This window comes from Falco biarmicus, chromosome 4, assembly GCF_023638135.1.
Source record: "Falco biarmicus isolate bFalBia1 chromosome 4, bFalBia1.pri, whole genome shotgun sequence".
Classification (NCBI taxonomy): Eukaryota; Metazoa; Chordata; class Aves; order Falconiformes; family Falconidae; genus Falco; species Falco biarmicus.
In genome coordinates, this window is record NC_079291.1 from 53169178 (window position 1) to 53188016 (window position 18839).

At 40.0% G+C, this 18839-nt stretch overlaps 1 protein-coding gene across 5 annotated transcripts in view; it reads right to left on the reverse strand.

The window, feature by feature from the left end:
• Positions 1–866: 866 nt before the first annotated feature.
• RBM33 (RNA binding motif protein 33) overlaps positions 867–18839 on the reverse strand; it is a 105682-nt gene continuing 87709 nt past the window's right edge. For 4 of the 5 annotated variants that reach the window (XM_056338534.1, XM_056338530.1, XM_056338529.1 and 1 more), the window contains 2 exons: positions 8013–8101; positions 867–7813 (listed from right to left, as the gene is read on the reverse strand). In XM_056338534.1, the coding sequence (XP_056194509.1) occupies positions 7765–7813; positions 8013–8101 (138 nt within the window). In that variant the 3' untranslated portion in view covers positions 867–7764. Of the gene's footprint in view, positions 7814–8008; positions 8102–18839 lie in introns of those variants that run through there. The other variant, XM_056338532.1, reaches the window with a different exon arrangement.

Consider the following 18839-nt stretch of genomic DNA (forward strand, 5'->3'; position numbering starts at 1 on the left):
AGCAAAGACTATTATTGTTACATTGCTCACTATAAAAATCACTGCAGAGGGTTTTTTTTTTTTTTTACCTCATTGAGCTTTCTAAGGTCACTGTGTTGCTGGTCACTAATATGTCCTCTACTGGGGTGCAAGCAGAAACACACAGTGTGGCGTATCGTTAGTCTGTCCCCAGGTTAACACTGTTCTCTTGAGATCTGCCCCCAGTAATGATGTGGCACGCTAGTAACGCTTCACTGAAAATGTGTATGCTGGATCACAGGTAGCCACTTCTAGTGATACCAGGATGATAATGGCATTTTTTACATTTAACTTTGTGAGTAATTTTAACAACCTATTAAAAAAACCCTACAAAGTGCAAGGTGGCCGATTCTGACCTCTTTTCTTGATACACAATACACCAGTGGAATTAGCCTCCATTTATGTTGATATAATTGTGTTCAGAACATAATTGATGGTAACCATACCGAGCTTGCTGAGAGCTCCTCTTTACGTCCTAAATTAAGACAGGCAGTTTCTGAAAATAGAGATCTCAGCAGTACTGACATGGCCAATAAAAGAAGCAGAAAAGCTTTTACACTCACATGCTTTCCTCCTATACCTATGTTATGAGACCCTTGTCAGCCTCCAGACCCTTTGAGTTAGCAACAAAAGCACAAGCCTCTTTTACCATCACCTATGCTCAGTCACTCGTTCTTCCACCTGGGGCACCTTTGCACACCTCTGAAAGAACCCCATGCTACCATGCCGGTGTAAAAGTAGGGGCCCAGAGATGCTACCGTAATAAAAACGGTAAAATAAAACAGCACATGAAGCTTCTTCTGATGGATTTGCAGTTCAAGTTGTACATCAAGAGACAACAGAGGAAATATGATAAAGATCAAGTTTTATTGACATATTTTAGGTACAATAAATATATTTACATGTTGACATTTTAAGCATGGAGTTACATGTAAAAAAAATTGTACATGAGATCATCTTTGTGTTTCCATTTTTACATTCACTTAAATCGGTACGACAAAGATCTCTTATGGAAGTGGAGGACTTGGTAATAGTTCAGTATTACATTCCAGAAACTAGTAGTAAACACCTTGTGCAGATGATGCTGTAGAAAACATGAGGCAGACGAACTCCCAGTGGAGTCAGTATGATACAGTCGGCTGTTGAATTTATATCCTGAACTGCTAATAAACAAACTCTGTAATCCAGATTAGAGCAATACATTTGAAGTGATTCTCAAAACACCCAAATATATACAGTGTTTAAGACTTTACAGGTTAGGAAGGATCACATTCAGTAATAGTAATAGGAGGTAGAATCATGTCGACTGTTCATATTTCTACGTAGCGATAAAAAAAAAGTGCTATTACTATCACTGAATTCAAGAACAGAACTCCTGAAAAAGTGAAAAGGACAGAAGAGTTGTTAATCCTGTTTCGCCTGGCTTGCCACAAATGCTGGAGCATGTAAACAAAAATGGTTTAATCCTCCAACACAGGTAAAACTGCAAAGCAAAACTGTTAAGTACTGCTTCTCCAGTGCTTTGGGATGGGCAGCATCTCCTAAGGTGTGATACCTGCAAAAGCAACCTCATGTACCAAAGTCGGCAAAGAAAAGTACAGGACGATGCTCTCGGGGTGGGGGGGGGCTATGTTTCAGGGATCCTCAGCAGAGCTGTAAGAACAGAAAGTAGAGCGAAAGACTGAATGCAAGGCACTCAGGCAGGAAAAGTCCAGAGAGGTGAAGAGAGGGAAAACAGCAGGAACGTAACAAGGATACAAATATCCTTGTGGGAATGGAAAAACGGAGGCAAATGAGATGGAAATGAGGTACAGCACAGGGTAGAGACAAAGGGGACCACTGGAAAAAAAGAAAGTTGACTTATCGTAAGGGCGCTTTGTATCAATAAAAATCGTATGCAATGGTATGGAAGATCAGCTGTGAACAAATGAGTGTTAGCATCTTGTCTTTGCTGTATCTGTAAGTGAAAATGTGTATTAATTAGAAGGTAAACTGCTGAAAGATGTTTCACCATCTAAAAAAGAAATCCTGCGAAAAAATGGCTTTGTTATTATATAAATAGAAATAAAAGTGTAAGGTCCCAGAGTCAGCCTGACAGACACAAGGAAAAAAATCCAGTGCGTATTAAAAACCGTTAGATATACACAAAGAAAATCCTGAACCACTGAACGAACATAACGTTAACACACCAGTCTTAAGTAGTGAACTTTCAAGTGACTACACATGACATCGCAATACAGCTACACTGAACTGTACACAGGCTCTTTTACAAAAATATTCTTAATCTAGAATACCGTTTAAAGTTATTTAGATGGCAAAAATCGCTTAACCCAAGTGCTGTTACATTAAATAAAAGCAGTGTAACCTGTTGAAAAACAGCGTGTGTATATAATGCCCATTTCCAGTTAGTTAGAAAAATCAGTGCATTCCACCAAGAAATGAGAAAGCAACACTAAAAGACCCAGTGAGATTAATTCCCCCTTGAGGTTTTTTCTTTAGTGCAATAAGGACCACACTTTCCACCAAAGTAAGCACAGAAGTAGAAAACAGAGGTGTTTTTTTAAATAAAAAAAACCCCAACCCTGCAAAAAGCAGCGTTATGAAGAACAAAATGATCCTTCCCAACCATATTATACCAGAAGTTGGTATACGTAAGGATCCAATATGAATCAGTGTTTTTGTACACAAGACCCTGTGCTCATGTGGGTAATAGGTAATCTCCATCATTAAAAATCAGGTTACAAAAAAACCTTACGTAAAATCCTTAGGATTTGATACTGATTGAAGACAAAATACTTTCAAGTATTATGCTTCTGAATCAATCAGAGGTTAAGGCATGATTTAAGGTAACATTGAAACAAAAGCCCCATGTTACCCTAAATAACTTCTAAAATATAAGCTAACTTTCTGCAGTCTGTTCAGGATTTGTCTCCTTCACATTTAGTTTCTCACCCAACATGCTGCTAAAAAGAAAAAAACAAAAGCACAAAAAATAATTTCAAAAAAAGATTTGTTGTTTCTCTGAACAAAAATGCCTTTTTGACAGTGAACAGGTGAAGCCAGATTTCTACCTGCGAGTATTACCACTCACGTAACAAACACAGTACTACGCGGAGGACAAGAACAACACAATACTACACCAGAGAACAAATCCAAGATATAGCCCGAGTTAGACAAAAAACAGGCCAAAACAACCCCAAGAAACGAAACCCTGCACCCTCCCGCCCGCCCTCGCACCCCAGCCGTAAGGGCAACGCACCCACACACACATACAGACACGCAGTTACTGTGTGTAACGATAGGAAGCACCTACAGCTTCCAGGAAAACCGCACAATTTTAAACTAAACAGATAAAAAATTACTATGTTTAAAAAAAATATTAAAAAATTCAACATCAAGTTGTTTTCTTATTTCAAGTACCTAGATCACGTTAAGAAAAAAACAACAAAGACCCTGAAGGCTGTTCTGGAATAACCTACAGTTCTATGAAAAAAAATCTCTCATCTACACCCTTGCAGTGGAAAGCTGACATCAAAGAACTAAAATGCTCAGTCTGCTATGCATTTTACTGGCTACAAGGCCTTTTTTTTTTTTTTTTTTTCTTCCTCAGAAATTCGGAAACCTGAAGTGAATCTTCAGATTTAAATTGGGGAATAAACTAGGTATCTGCAAATACTTTACAGAGGGTGTGCCAGTATTTACTCTTCTTTCCCAAAGTCATACTGGAGATGTATGCGGGCCAAGAACAACATCCCTGTCTAAATTTATCCTCTAGCACTACTTAAGAGATAAACACTTGCATGCAAGTTCCTCCAGCTATGAAGGTGCTATGGACCTGTCCTCCTCCTGCCTAGCATCACATATACCAAGTTTTTTCAACACTGCACATAGTTCCATAGAATCACAGAATGGTTTGGGCGGGAAGGGACCTTAAAGATCATCTAGTTTCAACCCCCCAGCCACAGGCAGGGACACCTGCCGCTAGACCAGGTTGCTCCAAGCCCCATCTAACCATCACACAGTATACGTGCCACATCAGTTGCTAACATTGTGATGAACCAACGTGTTACATGACCAACTTGAATTACGTGTAAAACCAAAATATCCCAAACTTTTGAGAACAATATTACACGACAGACCTGATTTGTACTTGGTACAGCACAACAGAACAAACCTAGAAACCCCATGCCCTGGTCTGACAGCGCACTGTATTTCCCCTCAAAAGTTAAAGGACCGAGATTTATTTTTTTTTTTTAAATTAAAAAAAAAGTAGAACATTCCACTAAAATACCACAGATCATATGGCCAATCCAATCTTTTAGTCAAGGCAAAATATGATTAGTTGCTACAAGAGGAAAACAAAATAATTTGAAAAAAAAAGTTGGCTCCATATAATCACCTACTAGAGTTGCCCATTAAAATCATTATAAAATTATGCTAATAGAAACTGTGAACAAATAATACACAGATCAGGATATATGTATTGACTTACTAGCATCTTTATAAAAATTTGAAGATATACACAAAAACACATCAACATTTATGGAACTGTATCCATTAAACTTAGATAAGACAACACAAAAAACTAACAAATAGCTAAGATGTGGTTGACTAAGCACTTTAAGTAACATTTTAATTTTAAAAGGTCAATATTTACATACTACATTAAATGCCTTTTTTTTTTCCATTTTGCATCATATTTTGAATGCATGATAAAGAAAGAACAAGATAATGGTTGCAACAGATCTTCCAAGAAAGTGAACTGAAGATGCTCAGATTTAACTATGTGCTGAAAGAGAACATGGCAAGAACACGTCCATCTAGTTTTACTTCTGCTTTCTTTGGGTTTTTTTTGGGAGGAGACAACAAATGGATCTAAAAGAGCTGTTATCATCCAAACTGATCATTGCCAAGAGATCCACTTTTAAGTCAGGATTTGAGAACTAACAAAACAGGAACATTTTAACAAATGACTCACCTAATTGCTACTTTTGCTACTGAGTTTAAGATATTAGAGAGTTATGGTGACAACACAGGGTGTGAGTATGTATGTATGTATGTATATAATAAAATGCATACAGACATACATACATATAGTATATTTACATATAATAAGGTACAGCAGGTACCCAAGTATTGACTGCGATAAGCAGCTAAAATCATAACCAGCGATCCGCCCATACCCTGTCTATGCACAAGCAATAACCAACTGCAACTGCCTTTAAAGAGGGTGCATGTAGTCATTAAACAGGCATTGCTTATGTTGCCTCCTGCATTTAAAATAGATCTGAGGCAATTTCACATCTTTATTCTAAAGCCACACATTTGTCTCAATTTAAAAAAAAAAACAAAAAAAAAACCAACAAACCAACAAAAAACAAAAACAACAAACCCAACTGAATAAAAATTCTTAAAACTTAAAATTGGCTGAACCTCAGCCTCTTTGGGATGGATTCAAAACCCAAAGCTGGAGCATTTCTACAAACTACTTTGACTTTTGAATCAAACCCATATTCTTAGGCTCCAAGAAACCCTCTAACCCCAATAACGTTTGCTTCTGACAGGACAGCTGATCAACTGCAGATGTTCCTACTGCTGAACTCAGCTGCTGGCCTGTCTGGCATTCGCATCTAACCCAGATTTCCCGACACGCACCATTACCGCTCCACTCCAACACGTCTTCCCATCCTTCTCATCACAGAGAAGCTGCTCCCTAACAGTGGCATGAATAACTGTTTAATGACTTGTTTCCAAGATGAGAATTTACTTCTTTAAAATAAAAACTACGTAACCTGAGGCGGCAGCGCAGGGGTCCTAGCGCTCGCGGTGGGAGGGGGCACATCACCTCGCACATCTTCAGGGTCGGCTCCCGCTGGGCACCTCCTACCTACAGCTCATTCTCTGTCCTGGGCTTGGCTCTACCCTGAAGCACTAACAGCACTTTCTGTATAGTAATTGTACTGAATATTATTTAATATGCATAAATGAGGAACTATACAGATGGCTGTAAAACTAACTTCCATGCAAAATTCTCATGATGTTCCTGTGTCTCGTCACTATGTTGTACACAGGCTTAAGAGTATTCTTTCAGTATTTCTCCCGGTGCAGTATTACCAAAGTACCACAGTATTCTGTATAATTTCAATGAACAAAGAACAGTTTTACCTAGATGACTTTTGACAGGATCTATTATTCAATCATTATTTTTAGTAGCTTCTACTTAATTGAAAATCTGGACCAAAATTGTAAGAAAGCCAATTAGGTCTTTATGATTTGGCTACCATCAAATCTTAATAATAATTTAAAAGATCTATGGTAATATAAACTTGCTTTCCATGCTTGGCATGCCTATTTTGGACCCCATTCGCAGCTGTTTCATTACAGAGCAATAATATTCTTCCGCGGTCACTCAGGTAAGAAACCTGTAAGGTTTCTGTCAGCCCACCCCAACTGCTCGATTAGTAGGTGGAGTTCTTAAAAGTATTCCTAAAATAAAGGACCAAGCAAAAGCTCACAGTCTAAAAACTATGGAAACGTTCATAAAAAGTGGAATCCAATATAAAGATGACATTTTAGTTAAGTTTATTCAGAAGTAACTGAAAAAATTGTTCCTTTGGCAACACCATCTAGATGGTTCTAACCAAAAGGAAATATCACACATTTTACTTTGAATAAAATATAAGCTCCTTAATGTTTGCATGTAATTTTTGGAAACTGCCACATCCACCAGCAGATTCACAATGTCCTTATAGTCCTGTATTTATGGGGAACACCACATCAACCCAAGTCCTTTCAGTTACTCGTTTCTTATGGTTCAGCGTTAAGTCACAAAATAAATCTCAAAGGAAAAAAACTAATCAAAATAAAGCATAAGGCAATCATGAAATGCTAGCCCAAAAGAGCTATTAGGAATGCATCGCTCTTCCATGTAACATTTCTCAAGTGAGCCACCAAAAGTTTCTTTTTCCTTGTGTCTGGAAAAAGGGTCATTTAAAATAACCTAGGTACAACTTGCAGTTCACTACCCCACGATGCTACTGAAGGGCAAAGATCCTTGTTTCTAACAACCACGGGAAAATACAGCCGTGTTATTCCTACACAGGGTTTTATGGAATAAGTGGACTTGGAAGGAGAAGATGGAAATCTGGGTTGGAATAGAAAAATGCAAAGACAGACTGAACTTATTTACAACGATCAAAACTACAATTTTCCAGTGTCACCTCCACAGCTTCTCAGCATACTGCTATTCAGTGAAGTAGACCACGTTTAAATCTATGCAAGAATACCTTCTGTGCTCTCAGATACGCAACGTAACTAATGTGTTTTGTTTAGAAAAGTGAGTTTTCATTCAAATACCTCGCACTGAAGATAAGAGCAACCATTATCAAATATTCTTTGCTATGAAGAAAGTTTTTCAATCTTTCGATGTAAACGTTCTCGCTCAAGTCACTGTAGTCACACAGTAGGATCTTGAAGAACAGTGTCTACATGCATTGAAAGCATTTTGAAGAAAACATCTGTAGTTCCACGTGGTTACAACAGAATGTGAACAAACCAAACAGAAATTCCACTTTTGCAGATCCTCTCAAGTTCAGCTCTTCTGGAGAACATCTTGCTGCTTTCTGTAGTTCAACATAGCAATTAAAGACTAAGCTGAAAGGTTTCACAACCCGATGGTTTTGCCACTGTGCCTCATGTAGCTCCACAGTATGCTTCTGTTAGTGTCAGGGTTTCTCTCAGCAGACATCACTCAACTATCAGTGCCACGTTTATGTGGGACAGATCTATCATGTGCCTGTTGAAAGTTAAAAGAGATTTAAACCTGGTACTCAAACTGATTCTAGGGGTGGAGAACAGACAAGGAGGTTCTATGAAGGTCACTAATAAACAGATGCTTGATTGGATTAAGAGAGACAGTGAGCAGAGGAGACTGATTTAATCTTGTGAAGGGAGGGAAGGAACCGAGGCAGCAGCAGCAGTGCTTACTTATTTACCTGTGGAATTTCTGTTGAAATGCTAAAGCATGTGCTGGCTCCTTAAATTTTGCTATGGCTTTCCGTTGTTGAGGAAGCATCTGTAAACTCTGTAGAGACAAAAAGCCAAAACATATTTTTAAAATTCACTTAAGAGGTCCACTTACAAAACCTCATTTTGCACCAAACGGATTGAAATTCTGCCATATCTCTTTTCTTTTATTGGTGTCAAGGGAATGGAAAAAGCCCTCTGAGACTGCAGTCAGGGACCCAGCTGAAGCTGTCTGAGCTGGTGGCATTAAGCAACTGTACCAATGGAAAAGCCAGACCATTGCTCGTTAAGCAAAGGCAACAGCTCTTCAATTCAGTCCATACAGATGAACCAAACCCTGCAGCCAAACTCCCATGAACCGAATAAGAAACATTCCACTGGGCAGAGCTCAACTTCACACAGAAACAACTGGAGTCATTCACCTGATGTACGTTTTAGGATCAGGGCTGTCCATAGGTTAAACAGGATAGAAACAGGGAAAAGCAGCAGTAGGTTTTGATCTCTACACACTGTATATCCTCACACTGTTTTAACAAAAACAAGTGGCTAGCTCTTGACACCAACCACCACACAACCCCGATGAGATGGCTTAGGTCACCACTTCCAAGCCCTCCTAGTAATGGGAAACCATGCAACACACGTCTACCCAAACAAGTCCATCTGATATGTGCTGCCCCGTACCATGAGAGCAGCATTTCACAACACTGTAGCTATCAAAAAAAACCCCCTATGTAGTATCGAGGTCTCCAAAACCATAGCATGCCTCAGCCAGGGCTTTGGAGAACACGTGTCCTTGCTCCCTGCCTCAGCAGGACATTCAGACAATGCCAAGATGATTCGAGAGAGCAATCCTGTGGCCTTGGTAATGAGAAATTATCAGACTTATTTATTTATTAATGTATTAACTTATTATTCAAGTTGATACTTCAAGTTAGCACTTTAATTATAACAGTGTACTTTTCAAAAAGAGCAATTCGAGAAGATGAGGTTTTACACGTTTCAGTAGGTACACCCCCAACGCCACGGTGATTCCAGTACCTCACAGGGAGTTTTGGATGGGCTCCGCTCAGCACATCCAAGACAGAATTGTCCTGATTCACCTCCCAGTTTCCAATTGTTCTTATAGCTTTGGATACAGAATTAGAGAATTACTAACCTTCTTTTCGGCGTGCAAGTTTCTAATAAAGCCAATCCTGGTTTGTACTGAGTTTTTTATATATATATACACACACACATGTTTATGTATGTATATAGGCACGTTAAGACTTTTCTGGACTTTATTATAACCTACCGATGGGTAGGTATTAGCCTGATTATCTGATCCTACGTGTAGCCTGGAGCTCAGCAGCATCCCCCTGCATCTGGATGATTCCAGCACTCTGATGGTCACACTCCAGGATTTTAAACTTCACCTGCAAAAATTCTGTATCATCACCTAGACTATTAAAAAAGTACCACATGTCTTTAGACTAAACTGTTCCTAGGGAACACTCGTTGATACATTTTAAGGGTGACATACTTTTGAGATCTCTCAGTGAAAGAATTTTTAACCCAACTAATGTGTTCCCTGTTCATTCAATCGAATGCAGCATTTTTAAGCAAGATGTCAAATGCCTAGATGAAATTTGCTATTAAAATTGCCTACTTACATCTTTTTTGAACAGGTAAGCCTCACGTTGATAAGATGCCTATTTAACAAGAGCCAAGGCACCTGATAGACATAATTCTCTGTATCTAAGCCTGACAATTCAGCTCTAGGCTCTTTCTGTAACTTATCTGTGATTTTAAAGTAATTAATTTTGGCAGTAGCTACCTTGTACCTTCTCGTAATTGACAGGAAACTTCCCTCTCAGCAGGAAAATCACAGAAGTTTAATACTTCCGTCACTCCTGTGGTTTCAAAGTGAAAGCTGAGGAAAAGTTAAAGGATTCAGCAAAACCGATAAGCATCAGCAGGTTAATTTGCACTGTATAGTTTTTTGAAAGCTGCTACAATGGAAAGGTTTAGCTAAGTCACTGTAACTTCTCAGTTTCTGAGCTGGCAGGGATGGGTTTTAGCTTTAAAAAATGAAAACACTTGGCAGATGATTTTTGGTTTTTTAATCAGAAAGCTCTGGACAAGGTTAGGCACATTTTACCAACGAGAATACAGTCATGCTGCAGAAAGCGTCAGTGAAAGACCCTGGACAAAGCTCAGTTCTCCTGGAAGTTATCTACTGGAGTAGGTGAAGGAGGTGTTGAAGTTTGTGTTCTCCTCCTTTACTGATGCCACTTTATTATTATTTATAGAACTGTATGTAATACACATCCTTTTGACATCACTTTTCTGGCTAGAAGAGAACTAAGGATTAAGTAAGTCCTATCACTAAGGATTAAGTTTTGAAGACTAAGAATTAATCACAGCCATTAAAAAAGATTTATAAACAAGAGACTTGTAAGAGTTGAAAAAAATTCTCAGAATTACAAATAAGAAGGGAAAAAAAGAAAAAAAAAGAGAAGTAAATCTGTTCCTTTCAAAAGAACTTGATACTTTTAATATGAGAAAAAGCTGTTTAAATCACTGAAAGGATGAGTATTTCAGAGAACAGTCAAACAAGAGAGGCTGGAAAAGAACTGAGAGATGCATCCCTTCAGCTGTACCCTGCATGTTCTACCATCGATCTGCTTGTCTTCCCCCCCGAGCTGTCCTGCTGACAACAGACCCTCGCAAAGTCAGGTCTCACACAACTACCACAGGTTACTTCTCCCAATGCCTTACACTCCAGACCCGTTTGTGATCAAATGAAGACGACAAGCTGCACTCAGTGACCTTTTCCACAAGAATGGATCTATTATTGCATTAATATTCTTGAGATGCACAGCAGCAAGATTCGATTTTGCAGTTTATACACCCGTAATGATGAATTATTAAGAAGCTGCTGAGTAATTAGTATACAAAAAACTGACTAAAGAAAGACATTCTGCTGTAGTGCAGACTTACTAACAAAATTAGGTGAAGTATCTAAATACTATTATAGACAACTTATTTAAAATTTCATATGAATTAATAAAGTTTATTGACGGACTAGTTTGGGTATTATGTCACAGTCTGTTCTTAGGTTGCATTACTGTCTTATTTTCCAAAGGAAAAAAACCCCAAACCATCCAACACTGCAATCAAACCACTAAATACATTTTAATACTCAATTGCTTTGGCAACAAGGCATCAATTCTTGGATAGATCTACTGAAAAGCATCTTTATCAGATTTCATTTCACTTGTCAATACAGACAACTGAAAACAAAAAGGCAACCCATCTGATCCTTTGCTGAACTGCCTAACCACCCCCCATCACACAGCCCAGGGTCTTCTCAACTACTGCAGTTACACGTACCTAGGTTTAACAAAAGAGGGAACTAATGCAACACAAATAATACCTCTCCAGTTGGAAACTGTCCGAAAAAATTTAATTAAAATAGTTTTAATACAAATTCTCAGCCTCCACTGTGTTCAAACTATGTGTTGAAAATGATGCAGAAATCACTTCACTCTTTTTTAGGTATATACACCTTATTTAGGTATAAAAAAAAGTTCAGGTTTTGTTTTAACAAGAAAAGGCAACAATTGCCAAGTTACTTTGACGATATGACCACCATGGCCTGAAATACCACAAATGTATCTTTGCTGACAAAGATTTTTAATATCTCAACAGAAATCGTGACCTACATTGAGTTTTCAAACAAATCTTCATTTACTGTGACTTGCAAGTATGAACATTACTCATCCAGCTAACAAAGATCTCTTGAAAATTTATGTTCTGATTTTGGGACAGTATCTCCTTACTTGCATTACTATTCAGATCCTGAGTTTTATGTTTAACAACACTGACAGTCAGGCACAGGACAAGCAGGTACGATTCTGCCAGAGTGTAGGTCTGAGCTGCTGCTATTCCACCCCGAGCAGATAGGTTATCGGCTGAGCATACAAACTAGCGTTCCACTTCCGTGGAAACCTGAAGTAAAATAACTGCATACTCATCCTATTGGATTATTTCTGTCTCCTTGAATGCAGGATGATATGCAGTTTAGAGCTGATCCTGCATTTGAATCATGTTAACAGCAATAGTCTAAAGAAAACACATTTTTTTTGTGTAACCTGTGGAATTTTATTAGCTCAAAGTGCTGCTCAAGGCATTATCTTAAAAGATTTACTTCACCAGCTTCTACTTTTGTTGGTTCCAAACACAAAATTAATTTTGTGTATCTTCATCATGTTACCTTGATAGTTTAACACACTTCATTTTTTAAAATTTTTTAAAATACTTTGGCAGTCTTTTTTTTTTCCCCACTGGTAACATTCAGTGCTTCTAGCATCCCTAACATTCTCAAATAGTTTTAGTGCTTGTACATTCGCTACAAGGTGATCCTGAAATAACCTCCCAGAAAGCTGTTACTTTTAATCATAATCTTTCACCAATCAGACTATCCACTGTTATCAGCCAGCTTACTTGTAAAGAACGCTCTACTAAATTTTCAAAATTATTGGTACCACTGTCTAATGTGTTTCATTAATGTAAAAATCCATACAGGTACAAGCATTCACCTTTCATTTTTAAAGTAAAACCTGAATTACTGCATTAGCGATCGTAGAGTTTGCCCAAGAATAGAAGCTTACCCATCACGTTTTCAGTATTATTTTTGCTTCCCCACAATATATCTAACTTGTATTTCCAGCACAATATTGTACATCAGGATAGATCACTCACCAATTACTGTCATGGGCAAAACAGACTCGACTTGTGAAAATTAATTTATTGCCAATCAAATCAGAGTAGGATGAGGAATAAACCTGAGTCTTAAGAACACCTTCTCCCCAGGCTCCACTTTACTGCTGCATTCTACCTCCTCCTGCAAGCACCACAAGGGGCAGGGAATGGGGCTGGGGTCAGTTCATCACACATTGTCTCTGCCTCCTTCCCCCCCACACCACCCACCCACCCCAGCATGGGGACCCTCCCACAGGAGACAGTCTTCCACGAACCTCTCCAACGTGAGCCCTTCCCACGGGCTGCAGTTCTTCACACACTGCTCCAGTGTGGGTCTCCCACGGGGTCACAAGCCCTGCCAGCAGCCCTGCTCCAATGTGGGCTCCTCTCCCCACGGGGCCACAGGTCCTGCCAGGAGCCTGCCCCAGCATGAGACTCACACAGGGTCACATTCTCCCTCGGGCATCCCCCTGCTCCAGCATGGGGTCCTCCAGGGGCTGCAGGTGGGAGTCTGCACCATCACTAACCTCCATGGGCTGAGAGGGACAGCCAGCTTCACCACGGTCTTCCTCACAGGCTGCCAGGGAACCTCTGCTCCGGCGCCTGGAGTCCCCCCACCTCCTCCTGCACTGACCTGGGGGGCTGCAGGGCTGCTGCTCTCACATAAGACTCAGCTCCTCTCTCCAGCTGCTGTTGCACTGGGGTTTTTTCCCTTCCTAAATACATTATCCCAGAGGAGCTGCCAGCATCGCTGATGGGCTTGGCCAGCAGCGGGTCTGGGTTGGAGCCAGCTGGCATCAGCTCTGTCAGACACAGGGGAAGCTTCTAGTGGCCTCGCACAGAAGCCACCCCTGTAGCCCCCCCACTGCCAAAACCTTGCCATGCAAACCCAATACACATTTCTGAAAAAGTAATTCAGCGTGTTGGTTTTAGACCCAAGGCAGTATCATGAAGAAGCTAACAGCATCAGACAGGTCTTCATACAGTACCAGAAACAACCGTTCTCTCATTTTCAAAGAGCACGTAACACTAAAGTAATCCTTAGTTTTATGGTCTCTGTTATAATGATAAAAATAGGAGTTTATCTTTCCCAAAGTATTGCACCTCATTAGGAATTTGATCTGAATTTAGTATTATTCTGTAACCTACTGATTTTAAAAGGGCAGTTGGGTGAAGCAGGGAACAAACGGCCATGCAGCACTGCCTCTGGAGACGGGCATCATTTGACTTCCCATTTAATGGGAGGACACTCACGTTTCCTCCACAAGAGATCTCCCTGCTGCCACACTGCGCTCCACTAGACTCTCCTTCTATCATTAATTCCTGAACTGAAATATCACAATCTTCCCCAAACGTCACCGCTCTGAGTGAACAACTTCATTCACATCTTCTCTTTAAGTTGACCTAGTCAGATGTTCACCAGAGGATGAAAACCCCTTCCCAGATCCACTCAGGTGTAAAGGATTGACAATACATACAACAACTTCCAAGGGATTTCAAATGACTAGTTTACTTTATGGATTCAGGCATACAGATCTACCATACAGCGCTTCCCGAGACCAACCTGAGATCAGTGGTATTCTGGGCATGTTCCCATTTGACTCTGGAGAACAGAGATTACATTCTGACATATCCTCAGCATTAAAAATAAAAAACTGGTTTAGGCTGAGCAGGAGTATTTCATATGGAAAGAATTTAGACAGCATAGAGCTCAAACTGATCTTGATTATCTCCTCTTTCTGCTTCCTTAGGCACTGCCATGGGAAGATGCAGATCTTGTGTTGAATGGAAAAATACAAAAAAACGACTATTTCATGATCACTCATGCTTTTGATTGAGAGGTTGCCTACAAACTGTTTTTAAACATACCATTTAATTCAACAACTTAAGAAATCAGCAGCTCTGGCTTTTTCTGCAACTGAAGCACTGACAGCAACTAAAGCATGAATATCACAAATGGACCATTCCCTCTGCAGACCTCTTTAGGCCTGCAGACCTACGCTGCCCTCAAATTTCTCCTTTACACACGCTCTGCAATTAAATCTACACTTTAACAATATCAGCCGAAATTACATTAAAATAGCCTGTATGATAATAGCAGCATAATAACCTCTAGTTTTGCTTTACTGCAAAATAAAGAGCCTTGAGACAAGCAGCAGGACATCCACAAGTAGAAAACGAGGATCGCTTGCAGAAAGCAAACATCTTTGACACAAAAACTCTTAAGAGGTTACACAGAGAAGATGTTAAAAGGGAGATAACAGAGCACTGAGAGATGGAAAGCAAGCAGGTAGGAGTGAGACTGGAGCAAGCACTCATTTCAATTAGAGAGACATATAGGAAATATAAGTTTTCTCCTTTACTTAATTTCTTCCACCGAAGTAAATGGACTACCTGATAGACCACACATTCAATTCATCACTGGGGTTAGGATTAGGAGTGGCAGTCCACACGAAGCTGTGAAAAACATGTCTATACACAAAGAAAGTATAAACTTTCCTAACTAACAGTCTCCAGCGCGTGATCCAACCTGCTCTGCAACAAGTCAAATAGCAGCATGGCAGGCACTTCCTAAACAGAAAGATCACATTCCATTTATTCTTCCCTCCCATCAATAAATGCAGACATATTTTTATTATCCTTGCAGTCTCCTGACACCTGAAGCACCTTTTCCTGGGAGCAACCCTTCCTAGCCATTACCAACAGGCATAGAGGCTGGGATAGAATGTATTTATTTTATCCTCAGCTGTTGCAACTAATCTCTTCCACCTTCTGTCCCTTTTTTCTGCTACCTTTTGACTTTCTAGTATCTGCCTGTAAAAGTGCTCAGCTTTCCATCTCCGTGTGCAAGATGAGATGAGAAGAAAGGATCTTCTCCCATCACTGAGCTGGGCATCTGCAGCTCACATACTGCTCCACAGCAGGGCTGAACTGGACAGGCACATGATGGAGCTGCTCTTCTCTTCCCCTAGCCCCAGGGATGGAGCAGGACTGCCCACGTCATGTCTCCTCCCACAGCTTCTACAACAGCTGAAAATGTTTTTGCAGGTAGGAAGACCACACAGGTCACCCTGCCAGCCCTGCACGCCTTGTGTGCCTTGTCATGTGGAGAACCACCCCGCTGATCTGCAAGAGGACTCATGTTCTGGGCGTGCTCCTCCATGTGTGCTTCTCATTTCCACCAGTATGTCTTTAAACTAAATTCAGCAATTTTTAAGTGTCAATGCAGATGGTTGCTTTTACCCTAACTGAGCACTAGGTAGCACTGTCACTCTAAGAAAGTGAAGAGCAGCACATCAACATGGCAATTGTTTTTCCCTTCTGAGACCAAAAAACAAATTACTACATTATCAGAGTAAAACCCATATTTGTAAAACTACTCAAAATATACCTACAATCAATACATTCTCATCATCTCTGATATACAACACTGGGAATTTTTCCAAGTATTTATTTTTCCTTTTAACATCAGAATTTATGATCTTAAATCTTCAGAAAGCAATACTGAGATTTTGGCACGGATGTTTTATGTTTGCAATCATTTGATGTAAGAAAAAATAATTAAAGATGATGACAGACTACCTCCACAGAATATCAAATTACCTGGAGATCTAGCAAATGATTCCCTCTACCTGCCACCATCCTAAAAAAAAAAAATAATATCTGAAGGTGGCACAACTAGCTGAACACAAGCCTCTCTGGACAGTGTAAACGTTAAACCTGGATTCAAGAGCACCACAAAAATGCACAGCGTATTTCATGACCTTTGCAATTTATTAGTAATCTACTTTAGCAAGTGGTTCTGGATGGATGTGTACTCAATGTCACTGCTCCAGCAGCCCCCATGAGGCTCTATTTTGGAGGTGTGCTCAGAAATCTTCTGTACATTCCAACACGTCAGAATACATAATTTTATTTATAGCATGTAATTATTTTAGATTCAGCACTCAGATCTTACTGCAGGTGTATTATTTGTATCTGAAAGCTTATCCTGTCCAGAAAGAGTCTGACAGCAAGCCCTATGTTGAAAGGAAACACTTCTCCAGCTAAATTAATCATGTTCGAGTTGTAAAATGCAGCTATGACTCAGGGGCTGTTCCTGGAGCCCCAAAGATTTTCTCCTATTCAGTATCTTCAGAATCTTAATGGTCTTTTTTTCTCCTATGTTAGTAACAGAGAAGTTTTAATGAAGCAACGATGAGAATTAGAGAGCCTTCAGTGACTAAGCAATCCAGGGTATTTCAAAGCTCATATATGGGAAAAGATAATTTTCTCCATTTCTAAGGTATAATAAGGGAAAAAATGCTGAATTTCCAGCTTAAACTGAGAAAGTCTCCTTCAGCTTCTCTTATATGTCCTTAGCTATTCCCAACCCCTGACCACCCCCTCAATGCAAGCTGACGGCACTGAACACTACACATTGAGGAAAGTCTCTGCAAAGTATTTGTACCTCAATAATGATACTGACATCAAAAAGCTAAAAATAAAAATCCAACCCATTTGTACCCAGAAAAACAGAGCAATCTCTTCCTCCCCATTCACTCCATTGATAAATTATACACTTTTTCCATAAATACAATAAAACTTTCTGTTATGGCAGTGAAGATCCTCTTCCTGAGAAAACACATGCAGGACAAGCACACTGCAACAAAATTGGGATACTGCTATGCATCTGAAAACAGGAGCTGGTGTGGGATCAACTGCTCTACAGATGCACCAGTAGGGAAGGTATGGATTAAGCAGAACTCCTGTACCAGGTGGGACAAGTGCTCGTGATCTGTTCTTGTCAAGGAGCAGAGGTCATTCCCCTTCTCCGGGAGCTATGCCTCAGCAAAGCCATTCCCACATTCACGTCTTGACTGCAGCAGGAATTGATACACCAGGCAACATTCAGATTTATGAGCTCTGTTTGCACATTGCCTTGAAGCAAGATGCTTCGCTTACCATTACAGGCGTATGTCCAACAGTTTGGACCTTTAACCAGGTATTTGGTCTTGGATAATCAGTACATGTCATTTTAAGACACTGCCCAGGTATGCAGATAACAGATAATCTGACTCGGATTTGAAATTTCTTTTACATTTGCAAAAAAGAAGCATGAAAATAAACACACACCCCCCAAGATAAATAAAAATCAAGAAACTGGTATCTCAAGAGTTCAGTTCGTCAAGGAAAATTTTGCTGAATATAGTCAATAGCTAGAGACAGGATATTCTACCTCTTAAAGATGGAGTCAGCTACAACTGGCTCCCCTTTCCCTCCTCATACTACCTCCTGAACTTTATCTCAACCAGCTGAAAACCTGGGCACCTCGCTTAATTTCAAAAAAAGTGGCTGAATTTCTCACCTTGCTGTTTCCTCACTACAGTCATCTCCCCAAACTCCTATTTCAGTTCATCAAGCTGCACCACTTAATCTTAGATCAGAGCTCGGCACTGCTCAAGATCTCTTTGCTCTGGGCATGGCCATGGCCTGCCCTTGCTTCTCACACATTCTGTCCTCATGCATGAAACCCTCAAAAAGCCTGCGTTGGCATTCACTACCTGGCTCTCTTCAGTGGCTCATTTCTATACTCCTCATTGCAAGTCACTGACATGAAATGCATTTTAAAGGAAGAATGAGGATATAACCAAGTAGAGCATCCCTTCACTATCAAAGCCCCCTGACCATTTCAAGTTGGCGAGGGATTTTGTACAGCACCGAGCACAATCACTAGTAGAAGCATTAATTTACAGCCACAACAAAATCCACTCATTCACTTCAGGCTACTGATCTCTGAAAATCTAGCACTATCTATATAAAAGTGATTGCTGTGAACAGGGACAACACAAATTTTCAGACATTTGATTTTCAGTTCTTGTCTTACAAGGCACTTATAATTGCTGCTGCCTCTTCCTCATTTGGTGCGTTAATACTTCTGTGGTAACACTTCTCATGGTACCAAAAAAACCCCACCCCCAAGGGCTAAATATCGCATATGGTGGTACCGGTCTCATATTCTTCCTACAAAAGGATCGCTTCACCCCTGCGTATCTCACCATCCACACTTGTGA